General features: G+C 37.7%; 1 protein-coding gene across 1 annotated transcript in view; it reads left to right on the plus strand.

The window, feature by feature from the left end:
* The window catches only part of nsmce2 (NSE2 (MMS21) homolog, SMC5-SMC6 complex SUMO ligase), a 118,356-nt gene extending 104,153 nt beyond the window's left edge, over nucleotides 1-14,203 (plus strand). Inside the window, exons 5-7 of the mRNA XM_052023158.1 lie at nucleotides 7,034-7,134; nucleotides 10,251-10,357; nucleotides 13,498-14,203. Of these exons, the coding sequence (XP_051879118.1) occupies nucleotides 7,034-7,134; nucleotides 10,251-10,357; nucleotides 13,498-13,606 (317 nt within the window). The 3' untranslated portion in view covers nucleotides 13,607-14,203. The remainder of the gene's footprint in view (nucleotides 1-7,033; nucleotides 7,135-10,250; nucleotides 10,358-13,497) is intronic.
* The last annotated feature ends 1,408 nt before the right edge of the window (nucleotides 14,204-15,611 follow it).

Raw genomic sequence — 15,611 nt, forward strand, 5'->3', positions numbered from 1 at the left:
CTATACAAGCTTGGAAAATTAAATTTTCTCTAATGTTTTCTATTTTGAGAGTGTGTAGAATCATTTTGGTAATTACTACAGCAGGCCAACAAAGGCTATGGTTCATTTTTGTAGCAGGATGCAGTAATATATTCTCTGTGCCTTATTAGCCTGCTTAGTGGCTGTTAAGAATATGAGTCATTCTTTAATTTAATTTCAGCTAATTTTGGAGTAGTCAAATGTTCTCAAAAGACATGAAAGAAAGCTACCTATAATTTTGTCTTTGAAAGGAAGTTATTACATCTATTTTGAAATACAGTGAATCACACAAAATATTTAATGATTTTGTGTTTTCATTCTGTCGAACAACGCTTTGATGTAGATAAACAATGATGCATCTTTGTCTCACATTTTATATAACTTACCTTTAAGAGAAGCACATTTCTTTTATGCAGTATCTTACACATTCCAGAATTATTTTTCAGTCAGTTTATTACTATTGAAGTATACTCTCTGTTGGGTCACTGTTTAAAAATAAGAGGATGCCCACTTAATATGGTGGTGAGGCAAAATTATTTCTCTTAAAAGACCACATTTCTTTTTGGTACACTATGTTAAAGGGCAGTGGAAGCAGAATCTGATTATTTGTAAGGCAGAGATATGTAGGTACTTTTTGAAAAGTTACTGTGGACAGATGGGAATGTGGACTTGAGGTTACAGTAAGATTAGCCATGATCTAATTGAATAATGGAGCACAAATGAGAAACCAAAGGGTCCACTCCTGTTCCTAATTCATGTGCTCATATGACATCCAATTTGCACAAAGCAGGATTTCACAACATCAAATGAAAGAACAAAAAGATATAATCAGGTTTGCTAAAGATGGTTGAAGAAAATTGTGACCTGGATCTTGTATATCCATTTAAGTGACATCATTACCTTCTGTTTATGTAGGTTGAAAATCTCTAGTCTGGCATCCTTGGGACTTGACCAGTGCTGGACCACAGAAACTGCCCCATGATCATCTTCATATGAGCAGGAGAACTGTTATTTTTAAAACTGTTCTTTTAGACATGTCCTGGGTTATGTAAGGGTTCCAGGAACTGTCCGTAACCTGAGGTTTCCCTAAGTTGGAAACGCTGCCGTCTGAGATTGCAAATATTGTGCTGTAGGTTAATTAGCTACAGATTAGTACAGATCTTAGTTAATATTAGATCTTAGAATTAATTAGTACAAATTTGTACTCCATGTTCAAAACATGCTGGACCATGGGAGTTGCCAGACCAGAGAGTTACAACCTGTATTGATGTCAAAAAGATACCAAAGTAGTTTACACAACTGCGTTCAAAAATTGATATTGAGTTAAAAGGTATCAGGATGCTTAAAGAGGTGAATTTTAAGGGTGTCTCAATGGAGGAGAGGAAGCTGAAGGAATTCAGACAGGAAATTCCAGGGTTTGAGAACAAAACTGCTAAATTCATGGTGGGATAAAATGAGTGGAGGATGTTCAAAATACTAAAATTAGGGGGCAGAGAATAATGTGTCAGTTTAAGGACTCAGCTGAAAGATAGTAACTCTTTCATTTCTGCACAAAATTGTCTAGACTGTGGCACAAACCCATTAACAAACAATTCAAAAACAAGTTCTGAAAATGGAACCTAGGTGATACTTAAATAACAAACAGTTGCTTTCAAAATCTGTAAATAACCAGCAGGTCAGGCAGCCTCTCCGGTGAGAGAAACAGTTAACGCATCAGACCTGATATATTAAAGTCATGAAAGACCACCAATCTAGAATGATAACTCTGTTTTGCTCTCCAAAGATCTGCTGAGAATTTCCAAAATTTTTTGTTTTATTTCAGGTTTGCAGCATCTCCAGTGTTTTGATCCTAGACCTTTTTTTTAGAAAAATGGTTTCTTTCAAAGTTCTTTACAAAATTGTGCACTTTTCAGATGGGTGAATTGCTAAATGCATGTGAGAAATTTTGTTTGTAAGAGATCTTAGCCTTCATGAGGTCAGAGTTTTATGGGATGAATTCTCGTTCAATTTTCTGATTATTACATTTTATCACATTTCCTTATACTTCTAACACAAGATGGAAACTGCAAGTCAACAATGTGCTTTCACTGTACGTTGTGCATTTTGTATGATTGTTGCATGAACAATATAACAAGAGCCTTTCCCCTCTTTTTGTTTTTGTATTCCTCAATTTCTTTTTCAGGTCAATGGATATGGAGAGTTTTGTTCAAAATCCTTCAACAAAAAAATCCACTAATGTATGTGAGAGCTGGACATATACTGGTCAGGGCAGCCATGAAGTAACATCATGTTTCACTTGTTTCCCATGGGTTGTCATCTGGCCAGAATTATGAGTATACAGAGAGCTTTTAAGTGGATAAAATGAATAACATAATTAAAGATGCAAGACTGTTGTAATAGTTTTGGCTCATTATGGTAACTGACCATTTAATATGGCTGCAGTTGTGAATGATATTCCCAATAATCATCCATGGATCAAAGAAATCTATATTGAGGAGTCAATGTTCTTTTCAAATAACTGTCCTTTCTCATTGAATTTGCTCCGTAACCACTTGCAGTATAAAAACAAAAATATTATGAAGTACCAGTGAATAGAATTTGTAACACAACATTCCTTTCAAATGACAATCTACATTCATTTGCTGTTTTGAAATTTCATAAAGATTGCTAAATGGGCAGAGGAACAGGTCTCGGCACATTCATACTATTGAAGATAGCCTTCAATTTCTATCAAATAATCCATGTTTAATACAGAAGCATACCAGGTTTCTGGTTGGGTGTGGAATATGGTTATTTGGGGACTTTCCGTAGCAGTATTATCAAAACTCTTTATTCAAATAATTAAAGGCAGAAAATAGGGTGGATATCACTCCACTAACAATTTTTCAGCATTAGAAAATGAGAATGGTTAGATCACAGATATAGTTTCAGTTTATTTAAGAGACTGTATAATGTGGCAGACTCTTTCTGAGCTTAATTACTCAAAGGAATAAAACTTGGTAAATGCTTGGGTATATTTTGAATGTGTATGCTCTAATATTAAGATAACATTGTTATTTTATTGTCTTTGTTGTTACAAAATATAATTTACAAAGTTAAACACAAATATATACGGTATGTATTTGGATAGTTTTTCATTTTATTTCCATCCTTAAACCCACAAGCATTTGATTTTACTTTGATCAGACTGATATCCTGCATTCTTCAAAGAAGAAAATTTGTGTTCAACTGAGCTCCAAAGATTTGTGTGGGCTAATTTTGATAGGCCTTAAAAATGCGCAAGGGGATTGTAATGTAAGATTAGCCTATGTTTGTTGATAGGATTACAGGCATTAAGCCAATTTACTGCTACTTGCTTATTTCAGTCCTCTTCTTAGGCAATCCCCTGGGGCCTAAGCTGATTGACTTCCACCCTGGTTCTGAGTAACGAAAGAAGCGTGTATGATTTCTTTTAACATGGACTGGCAGTTGCACAAGAATTGTCACATGTTCGTGATGGAGCAACACATGGGTTTGATGATGCAGGTCCAAACTAATTGGAGACCAGGCTCTTCTGGATGTATTTGAATCCACCTGTGCATGTGCTCACACAGAGATGCCAACACACACTCTAAGCATATATACTCTGACCATACACATGCACACCCCCATGGACACATGCATACTGTTGCCCACATCCCTCACTATCTCTTCACTAATCTTCTCAATCCTTCGGGCTCCCCCTTCCAGTAACCCTTTCTGTTCAGCCTGCACCTAAACCTCTTCCCCAGAGTTCCACCTCCCCTAATATCCTCCCACAGTGGCTCTCCCTCGATTTCCTCTACCCTTCAATCTCACTTCCCTCCCCTTGACTTACCCTCTATCAGCCTATTACCCCTTATTCACTGTGCTCCCTTTCATCTCTCTTTTGCCCCTTCACCTTTCCTTTCCCTCTGCACCTCTCTGCTTTCTTCCTATTTACAAGCGAGAGAAATTATAAGTGGGTACCTCTGGGTGCTGTGGAAGCTCAGAATGTTGTAAAGGGGCTTATTGCATAGGAGCACTTGAACACAGAAGAATGTAAAAGAGTGATTAATTAGCAAAGCAGTATGCATGCAGTTGATACCATGCTAGTGAAGTCAGCATTTCCTGACCAAAATGTTTGCCATCTTCACCTGCTGGTCTGACAAGAGAAAATGAGATGCTAGATCTTTTTGCTTTGAAAACCATATGAATCATCCATATCACTATCTAGTAAACTGTGGAATGTTGCAAATATCTCCTGCTCTGGCTTGGAAGGACTCTGGCACACAGAGGTTTATTTTCTCTATCATTTCAGGAGGTGCTGGTAATAAGCAAAATTCCATTTTCTTTTTATATGGTTTACTGGTCTTTTGGGGATTAAACTGAGAGTTCCTCCATTTTAATTCTATTAAAGCCAAATGTGGATCCATTTACAGAGCCCCTTGAGAGTAGCAAAAATATCCCAAGCTATATGACTAGTTGCACTTTTATGCTAGCTAGCTGTCAGGTAATGTTAAACATGGAAAAGCCAAACTATTTCCAACAGACCTTAAACTCAGAGGTCTGATAAAATATCTACTATTTGTCTAAAAAGCAAAAGCTACAACATCTAAGTTGGCACAGTCCAAGGCACTTACTTTGATTGTGACTCTTGCCACTATACTTTGATCAGTTTTGCACTGTATCTGCATTAAGCAATAGATACAGAATACATTGCGATAACCCACCAATCTACTTTGATACCATTTCCTCGCTCTGTGACTTGCAGAGAAGGACAGTATCATGAAGTGCCACTATTTTCCAATTGACTGGTGTTCTACTGAAGCTGCTGGGTGAAACATCTGGACTTCCATATTACCATCACAGGGTTATTTTCAATATCCAAGCAAAGAGCTTGCCTCAATGTCTTAGGGCAATTAGGGATGGAAAAAGAAAAAAGTGATTTTATATAGTCTCCTACATTACAAGAACAAAAAATAATCAGGTTTTCTGTCATGGTGTGGGATGCATAATTTATATGATTGGTTGTTTCATAAATATGTCATTAAAATTGGCCCTTTTTTTGGGTTCATAAACTAGATATTTTTATTGACCATTCCTCTAATCAAGCCTTATACCATGTACACTTGGAAGTGCAATTAATTCTGCACAATATCTATGTAAAACAAAATGAACCAAATGTATATTCTAGTCTTACAAAAATCTGGGTAGAATGAGGAAGGGTAGAGGTAATGTGATTTGGGGGTGACGGTTTTCAGACTCCCTGACAAAAGTGAAAAGACAGAAAGTGGTGGGTATGAATCAATTCCCCATTCTCATGTGCAAAGTGGCCCATACGGCTTTCACACTAATCTCCCAAAATGTTCACCTGAGGCATTGGGAAATAGCACAGGTGTAGATCATTCAATTGGATCATGGCTAATCGACTTAACTGTGTTGGTTCCACCCATTTTAAAACCTATATTAAAAATCGTTTGCTATTACTTATGACCTTGCCTCAACGGTTTTTTGCATTTTGTCCACTGAATTGCAAAAAAAATCTCTGATTTTCACCTATAGAGTGTTATTTCAAAATACAATTCTCTCCCACCAACCCTCCTCCCCCAAAAACTAAACCTTACAAACCATCCTTGCAAATTTAGTTTCTTTTGCTGAGATCATTTCTTGTCTTTTCCAGAGCACTGCTTATCCAGTCAGACTACTATGTCAGCAACAACAATGAATAGCCTAACTGGCTGTCATTCTGACAATGGTACATTAGCGTAGGAATTGGATTCATTTTTACCTTTTTTTTAAGCAAATCTTCATAAAAGTCATTTAGTACATGTTTTAACATGATAGTCCCTATTTTTTAGTGGAAATCCCACCCATTGGGAATTTTGGGTTGGGCACTCCCTGGCGCAGTTCACCTTATTGCAGCTGATATTTTTCTTGTGTCATACTGACAGAAATTAGTGTAATACATAACATGCAACCTGTTACCTTCATCTATAACTCAAAGTAAACAATGGGCTCATCAACAAGGCAACATAGGTTCCAACTGGGACATGGATGTGTTGCTATCATCATGTATCTACCTGAGTTTTTAGTGCTGCACATAATTGTTACATCAGGCTTACTATATATGGGTTGTTCATCTTATTGTTTATTAGCTTTATGTTGTTTTCATTGTCTGCAAAATAGCTATTTCAAAATGGTCTATTGTATGTGAAACATGACCATTTTTCAAAGTGCATCATGTGGTGCTATTAAAATCAAATTCATTCTTCTGTAGTAAAAAGATGTATTGCTTTTGCAAAAGTTCAGTGATATGTAACCAATATGAGTCATTCAGCAATGGATGAAGAATAGTAAAAACTTAGGTGAACAATGCTCTTGAGATGATAGTCTATTTGTGAAATGTGAAGTTTGGTTTACACTAGGCTTTTATCTTTTATTTTGCTGTTCTGACTTTAAAATCTGAAAATATACTATTTTCTACTTCCACACATTTTGCTTTGTTTCCTTTTCCCCACCTTCCCAGATTATATCTTTTGGCTTAATACTAATTTTTTAAAAAATTACCATTTTAATAAATTAAATTCATCTGATGATAATTAAGCCAACTATTGAATGTGATTTTTCTTACCTTTGTTTTCTTTTGCATATGCTTGAAATATCCCATTAAAAATCTTGCACTCTGTAGCTGAATTAAAACCCACAGTTGTTTCATATTTTAAAAAATTCACATGCTTTGATTTGTTATACACCATTATGCTTTACTCAAATTCGAGATGATTGTTGGCTAGATGAATTAAGTATCTGCAGTTTTTTTTAGTTTTGGTCAAGCAGAGCCTTGTAGATAAATAGATTATTCATAACATTTGCATTCATAATAGTGGAACTGACCGTAGCCACAGTATGTTGTTTTATTGTTGGAATGAGAACTCTTTGATCAAGAAACAAATATTTGAACTAAGGTGTGTATAATTGGGAAATATGGCTTATTAAACTGTTCCTCTTGGATTTCCAGTTGGTGCAGAGTCACAGAATGAGAACACTTCAGCCAATGAGATTGATGAAGACATTGCAGTGACCCAGAGCCAAAGGAATTTCATTTGCCCCATTACACAGGTACAGAACAGCATATCCTGAGAACTGAGTGTCCTAGTACATTTTTCTTTGCAGTTAACCATCATTGTTAGCAATTGAATGTATTTTGAATTGCTTCTGTGCATTTAAATTAACTTGCAAGCTGTGCCTTTAATTTGAAACTGAATTGATGCTGCAAACTGAGGACTGAGTTTTGAAATGTCACAAGATTATAGCACTATAGAGAAATTATCTTGTGGTCCTGCTCTTTGCTTATAAACAAAAGGATCCGTAAGGCGGAGAGTGATTATCATCTATTTTTTCCAGCTCTCTTTGTGGATGAGAAAAGTGTCTCTATCTGCCATAACTTTATGATGACATGGATGATTAGAATGTCAGTGAGTGTGGAATCACTGGAGCAAAGCTGCCACAGCATTCCTTTTTAAATTTAGTCCAATAATGCTGATAATTTACCAATTTTTGGTTCTTTTTTTCGCTATTCTACTGAAGAGCTTTCCAGCTATTGCCTAGTGTCAGAGTCAAATGGCACAGAAGTGGGCCCATCTGTACTCCCCCCCCCCCCCCCCCCCCCCCCACCCCAGCACTTGGTCCATGGCCTTCTATGTTTTGGCAATTCAAATGCTTGTTCAGGTACATTTTAAATATTATGAGAGTACCTGCTCTCACCATGCCCTAGGGCAGTCCATTCCAGATTCCAACCACCAGTTTTCATTGTGGCTTGATGTCATTGTTCTTACATTCTTTAGATGTAAAAGTAAAGGAATGAATACAGATCTTAGTTATGTGCTTTTGTCTTAAACATAATCTTTATTCCATCTGTAGAACTTCTGTTGTAGAATTTTTCTATAGGCCACTTATAGGATACATCTTAAAATCTACAGCCAAACAACTTATGTGGTTCTTCATCCTATTTGAGATACCTTGCTTCTGCAAAAATAGATAGCTTTCATGAGAGTGACTGATGAGGAAAGTAAACTGAAACTGGCTTGTCATTAACATTTTAGATACACTAGTAAGTGCAGAATTAAAATATCAGACAACATTTTATTTTAATAATGCTGTTATTTCGGTTCACTTTGAAAATAATCCAGATGTGGGTTGTTTCCAAATATTTTAAGAAGGGGTAAGGCAGTATTTGCATTCTTTATGTTAAAGCAACTAAAATTTCTGCCAGCTTTTAGAGTGACAGAAGGCAATTTTCAGCTTTATTTTTGCCTGAAATCCATGTCAAATATAGTGCCTTCCCTGTAGTAATGTTTACAAGTGTATTTTTTCTCCTCCTTCCGTGTGGCCACCACTCCTTGGTCCTCCCAGCCCTACATGTATAAATGGAGACAAGGCATGTAACTTTGATGTATTTTCCAGTTCCTTGACATGCTAATTATAGCTTCCCAAGTAACAAAAGGGGTCTGTGGGTCCCTCATCCAGGCTTCAACCACAATGTCACACTACTACCCCTTCCAGTGTATTTGATTTCCTCCATGAATATTGTGAAGGCCAAAGCTATTGTCTTTGGTTTCTTTCAGAAACTGTGCCCTGGCCACTGACACCGTTCCTCTCATTGGGATATGTCAGACTGTTTGGAATCCTGGTTTCATATTGGATTCCAAGATGAGGGATAAATGAATAAATAATAATGGAATAAATGAAGGAAGGACAGAATACCACTGCTGCTGTAACATCACTTGATTTCTCTCCTTCTTCAACCTCTCTTTCAAATTCTAATATATGCCTTTGCTTCAATCCTATTTCAACATGCTACTGGCTCTATAATTGAGTTTTAATGTCCAAAATCTTACCACAGCCCATTTGTTCATCACTGTTGCCCTTTCTGACCTACCTAGCTCCTAGTTAAGTGGTGCTTTAATTTTAAAATTCTCGTTTTCAAATACCTCCAGGTTTTGCCCCTTTCTATCTTTATAACCTATAGTATTCTGGGATAGCTGCGCTCTTCCATTTCAGACCTCGAGGACTGCCCTCTCCACAACCTTCTGTTTAACCAGTCCCCACAGTTGGTGGTTATGGTTTCATTTGCCAAGGCCTTAAATTCTGGAATTCCCTCCCTGAACATGTCTATTACTTTCTTCTTTTAAGACACCCCTTAAAATCTTGAACAGTTCAACAATGTAGAATAGAACCAGGAAGAGGTTGTTTGGCCTATGGAGCACATTCCACCATTTAGTACGATCGAGTTAAGTCTGTGACCTAATGCCATTTACCTCTAAACAAGCTATGGATCATCTGCTCTAAAATTTTCTAAAATGGATCTGTTCAAATTTTGTTTGATAAATGAAAATAAAATCAAACTGCTGATACTGAAATCTGAAATAAAAATAGAAAATGCTGGAAACACTCAGCAGGTCAGGCAGCATAGATGGAAAGAGAAACAGTTAATGTTTCAGGTCAGAAACCCTTCATCAGAATCCTTTGTCTTTGACCTGAAACATTAACTATGATTCTCTTCTGGTATTTCCAGTATTTTGTGTTTTTTATTTTTGTTTGATAACCTCCTAGAAAATGTCTTGGCACATTTGCAATATTAAAGGAACAGTGCAAGTACAAGGTGCTGGTCATTCCAGAAGCTGTGGTAGAGGTTCTTACTGAATCCAAAGGTTCCTACCCACTAAAGGTATCATTCTCAATCGGAGACTTCATTGCAGGCTTCAATCCATTCTGTACCATTAAAAATCTTGGTAGATCTTTGTCTGCCGTTTCACTGGACGTGTTTCCTGGCCAGCAATGGCAGGCTTTCACTTGATGGCAGGAAACCAGGAGCTTACCGTGGATTTACAGTGATTAGCACCCCAGGAAAACTGGTCAGTCAAATGTGCCTACAGATAATTAGACAGAGGTACTGCATTCTGAAGAAGAAAAACCCAGATCCACATATCTTGGCAAACAGTTATAGACACAATGCCCACAGGGAGAAGTATATTGATGTATTCGAGGTATAAAAATGCAGGTGCTGAATATGGAACTCGAATTGTAATTTTATTCTATACTCTTTAAGAAAAGCACTTAATCTTTGTTGGCCTGGTAATCTACATCGGTATAAAATGTTGTACAAAATCCTGCCAATCTGTTATGTAAAGGAAAGAAGGAGTTATTTATTAGTTTTTAAATTTGTGTCTTTGCAGAGAGAAATGGAATGTCCTGTGAAGAATAAAGTTTGTGGTCATAGCTATGAAGAAGAAGCCATAATAAAAATAATCCAAACCAAGCACAAACAAAGGAAGAAGGCTCGGTGAGTTAGGAGTGGAATATGTCTCAACTGCATCCTTATTAGAGATATCACAAGTACCATCACATTTCACTGAAACACCATCTCCAGGTTTAAGTGAACACTGCCATCTTCATATTCCTGCCTATTAATAATAGTTAGTAACAATAAATTAGCACTTGCACATAAATGATTTTCAGGATTAATTCAACCAGGTGGTGCAGCTGATGGAGCTGCTGCCTTACAGCTCCAGCATACCAGGTTCAATCCTGACCTCGGGTGCTCTCTGAGTGGAAGTTACACATTCTCCCTGTGACTGCTTGGGTTTCGTCCCACAGGCAGATCGGTTGGCTAATTGCCTACTGTAAACTGCCGTAGTGTGTAGATAAGCAGTAGAACATTGGGAGGAGTTGTTGGGAATGTGGGAATAAAATCGATTAGAGTAAGATTAGTATAAAAATGATGGTCAGCGTGGAATTGGTGGGCCAAAGGGGCTGTTTTCTTGTGCTGTATCTCTCTTTGACTCTATGGAAAAATGGATGTTAGATCATTATAGTTTTAGCATTACCAGCATTTTTAAACTAATTTTTTTGCCATTTAATGGAGTTTTCCTTGATGTGCCAATAAAATATTATAAAGGTCAGATGTAAAACAACATTTGATTAGTATGCTAAAAATCCCACATAAAATGATGTTAGCAGATGGAAAAAGTTTTTTTTTAAATTGGGTGATCTTTCTCTTCCCACCACTAAATTAATGAATTGTTGAAATTGGAAACAAGGTTAAGCTCTTTATCCTTATGACAAATACATCAGAATGTTCATTTCAACCAAAACAGTCTGACTTTCAACATGTTTAACATTTCTAGCAACTGGATTGACCACACCATTTAATGGAATAGTGCTTCACTGACTTTCATTATCAGTCTCTTTACATGTAATTCCTGATTCTAAGCAATCATAGAGCGTCAAAAGTCTGTAAGAAATAGTAAAGTTATGTATTATTTGAATGATCGGGTAAAGGAACGTATCTTAATGATTACAGTGCTTGCCCAGAAATAGCAAACCCAAACAGATATGCTGGATGGTCGTGGGACTGCTGTACTAGCAATGATTTTAGTTGTGGGCCCACAAATTTCAGTATCACTTGACACCTAAGGCTGTGGTGGGAGCAGGGTTGGGGTGGGTGCCATTGATGGATGAAGTCTGGTTCAAAGATTGGGGTAGGATTGGGTATGGAAGGGAAGGGATTTCTAACCATCAGGCCTGGTAGAGTAGTGTGATCAGGGGCAGTAGCCAAGTAAGTGGTATATGATTGGAGCCTCGGCTTAGGGGTGTGGGCGTTGGAGGATTGGAAACATCAAGGAGCTGTAGGGTTGGAGCTTCTGCCATGGGGGAGGGCAGGCTGGTGAGGGTTAAATGCCGGGTAGGGTGGGCCTAAAGGAATAGAAGTAAGTATGGAACTTACTTTACAGAAGTGTTAATCCAGCACTACAATGTAATAGAGCATTGAACAATCTGCTGGATGAACTCAGCAGGTCGAGCAGCGTTTGTTGTGGGGGGGGGGGGGGGGGGGAGGAATTGTCGATGGTTCGGGTATCAGAATTGTCGATGTTTCGCATCAGGACTGAGAATGGAGAGGCAAGATGGCCAGTATAAAGAGGAGTGGTAAGACTGGAGTCTGAGGTGATTGGTGGACTGAGGAGGGGTGTAAGATGACAGGTAGATTGTGTCAGGTAGTGGAGGGGAGCAGGGTGGAGTTGGGAGACAGTGACAGGTGAATGATAGATGGAGGCAGACAGAGAGGGGAAAAAATAAATGGAGAGGCAGATGGAGCAAGGTGGGGAGAGGGGAGTGTGAAGATTAGAGACAGCTGCTGGAGCTAATTTTTTTCCCTCTCTCTGTCTGCCTCCATCTGTCATTCACCTGCCACTGTCTCCCAACTCTACCACTGCTCCCCTCCCCTACCTGGCACAACCTGCCTGTCATCTTACACCCCTCCTCAGTCCACCAATCACCCCGGACTCCTGTCTTACCACTCCCCTTCCCCTCTCTATACTGGCCATCTCGCCTCTCCACTCTCAGTCCTGATGCAGGGTTTCGACCTGAAACATCAACAATTCCTATCCTCCCACAAATGCTCCTCGATCCGCTGAGTTCCTCCAGCAGATTGTTTGTCGCTCCAGATTCCAGCATCTGCAGTCTCTTGTGTCTCCACTACAAATGCTATATCCTTGTTGTCCCAGGAGTGACCATCAACAGGCTTCTCTCTGAACAACATGGTCTACGTTCTCTCATATGCTCCAAAACAACCATTGCACAAGCAGTGATATCATCACAATTGTGGCTGACGCACAGAAGACTAAATCGACCCAGGAAATACCCAGTCAGATTTCTGGAGTCGGATAAAATGATCCACTCATAGTTATTTTGGGGTTTAGTCAGGGTAAAGTTAATTTTCAGTTGCCCAATGCTGAAAGAAGCAGCATTTTATGATCGAGTATGTAGGCTACAATGTCATAAGGAAGTTTACCTAAAGTGTAATAATAACAAATACAGGCATAGCCATTAAAAGGAAGTGTAACGTGCATTTTATCAAAGGAAGGCAGAAAATGTAAATAATTAAAAGAAAGTGCTAGAAATACTCTGCAAGTCAGGCAGCATCTGTAATGTTTCACAGGTTGTTGAATTTTCATCAGAACTGGGAAAAGTTAGAAATGAATGAAGTTTTAATTTGCAGAGGAAGCTGGGAGGTACAGAGAGAATTAAAGGGAATATCTTTTTTGGGATGGAGACCAGATGGGATCTTCAACTTAAAGCTTGGTTTATTTTTAACTTCTGTAAGTTCTAATGAAAGATCACTAACTTGAAATGTTAACTCTGTTTCTCTTTCATGTGCTGCTTGACCTGCTGAATATTTCAAGTATTTTCTGTTTCATTATTTCAGATTTCCAGCATCTGCAGTATGTTGTTTAAGAATAAAGTGTAAAATTGTTTTCAACAGGCATGAAAATTATCTTAGACTCGGATTTACTAAGTGCTTTAAAAATGCCACTGATTATTTGTGTACTGTAGTTTATTAGTGGAGAAATATTTTCTCAAGAATTGCAAATCTGCATTGAATTCATTTTTTTTTTGATTTGATGCACTTTGTTTCTGGAATAGATGCCCAGTTGTTGGATGTGATAATGGAGATGTGAACCAGTCTGACCTTTCAATGGACACTACCCTGAGGAGAGCTATTGAAATTCACAGAAGGCATCAAAAACGATGATTACCTGTGACAGATACAGCAGGCAATTGTAATGAAGGAGATTCTGTCAGATCTACTTAGAAGGTTACGCTGTGGGATGAAAAAAATTCTGATCAAGCACAGACAATTTGACCAAAATTTATGCCACATTCTACTTGATTTATATGTGTTTCATTTAAAGCACAGTGCACAGATATAAAGCGATTTAAGTAGAAAACTAGACTTCAGGTGCAAACAAAAATCCAGGCCACAGCAGTGTTTATAAAATGTAGCTTTTGCAGACTTAAATATATGTTTGCAGCAAAGATAGAGAGCTAGGGAAATTGAGGATAGTATTTTCTGAATTAACTGTATATCCTTGTAAGGTAAAGGCATTGAACTGCAAGCACTTCTGTTTAACAAGTAATTTCTTTCCAAAATTTAGAACGTTTAAAATTTATAATTTCCTTGTAGTTCCCTCTGATGCCTGGAAAATGTCTCAATGTTATTTTTTGTGCCGCACAATGTTCTCTGAATAGATTGCAATACCATTTATCAACACTGCTGTTTTGGGATTTGCCATTGATTATTTTTTATGTTTTATGTATCTGGAATAAAGTTGGCTTTTTACTGGTTAAATTACATGCAATAATTGATAGGCTGCCGTCAGAAAATATCATAACATGGTACAAATGAGCAAAAATGGAAGTAGTTACTATCACAACACATAATGTCGAAAATGCTGAATGTTGGACAGTGAAGAAGAGCGAGCAGGACATCAGTAACTGGGTGGGAAGAAGATTTGCATTAATCTCGTAAACATATTCCACATAATTTTTGGTTACTTGAATTGCTTGAGAAAAATCTCATGGATATTTAATGACTCTCTGAACACTAGATCAGATAGGAAGGGATTGACATTGAAATCTCAGTTTCAGTTGCATATTTCAGCAAATGGAGTGAGGGTGTGAGTTTCAGTTTTTTGAATTGGAGATGAAAATGGTACCTACAGAGACAACTAACTCCAAACTAGCAATGTGTCCATAAGGAGCTGGCAGCTGTTAATTTTCTGAAATTAAATCCATTTTAAAAATCCATTCCTCACAAATTTGTGTCAGTCCACTGCTCTACACTCTTCATAAAGTGGTAATTTAAAACCATAAATCAAAATGAACTGCTGAAAATATCCCCAGGTTAGGCAGCATCTGTGGAGACAGAAACTGAATTGTCAGTTGAGGTCAATGACCCTTCATCAGAACTGGAACAGTGAGAAAACAATCATGTTTTAAGTTGTTCAGAGGGGGAGAGGTGGACAGAACAAAGGCAATGTCTGTGATAGGGTGTTCAGATGACACATTTGCTTTAGATGCCATCTAAAGGAGGGATCTGTCTGGAGAAATGTAAATAGAAGAGAGCAGTTAGAAGAAAAAAATAACAATGCAGGAACTGAGAGATGCAGAGCAGTCACTGGAGATGTGAAATCGAATGTTGGAAATAAGTTTTTTTACTTTTCACTTAGAAACATCGTATGATCTGACATAGAAAACAGCCATTCACTCCATTTTTCCTTCTCTGGCTAATTAGTTCCACTATCCTTTCATTTCCCAGTAGTCTGAAAATATTTTGAGTACACTCACTTGTCATGGTTCCAGCTTTTTTCAAACCCTTCCCCACTCTTCAACCATATGTCTGGACATGTGTGAATAGTTTGCTGGCTATTCCAATGCTATGTGTCACAGCTGATTCTGGTCCTCTTCAGTCTACCTTTTGCATATTAAGTTGCAGAACTGGTTACTAGTCTGTTACAGAACACCAACCATTTTGGCTGAAGTTGGCAATATACAAGAATTTGGGGACTTTTCTGATCTATATGTTTTATGTTTACACTGTTAACTGTGGGAGAGAAATGCAAATATTTTTGAAAGAAGCATGAAATTTTTTCATGCATTTCTAATATTTCTGCCCACGAGTGTTTTAATTGCATAAAGCAAATAGGTTCTGGGTTGTTGCATTTGTTCAGCCATGCTTTCAGCAGGAAGAATAATAC

The sequence above is a fragment of the Pristis pectinata genome, chromosome 9 (genome assembly GCF_009764475.1).
Source record: "Pristis pectinata isolate sPriPec2 chromosome 9, sPriPec2.1.pri, whole genome shotgun sequence".
Classification (NCBI taxonomy): Eukaryota; Metazoa; Chordata; class Chondrichthyes; order Rhinopristiformes; family Pristidae; genus Pristis; species Pristis pectinata.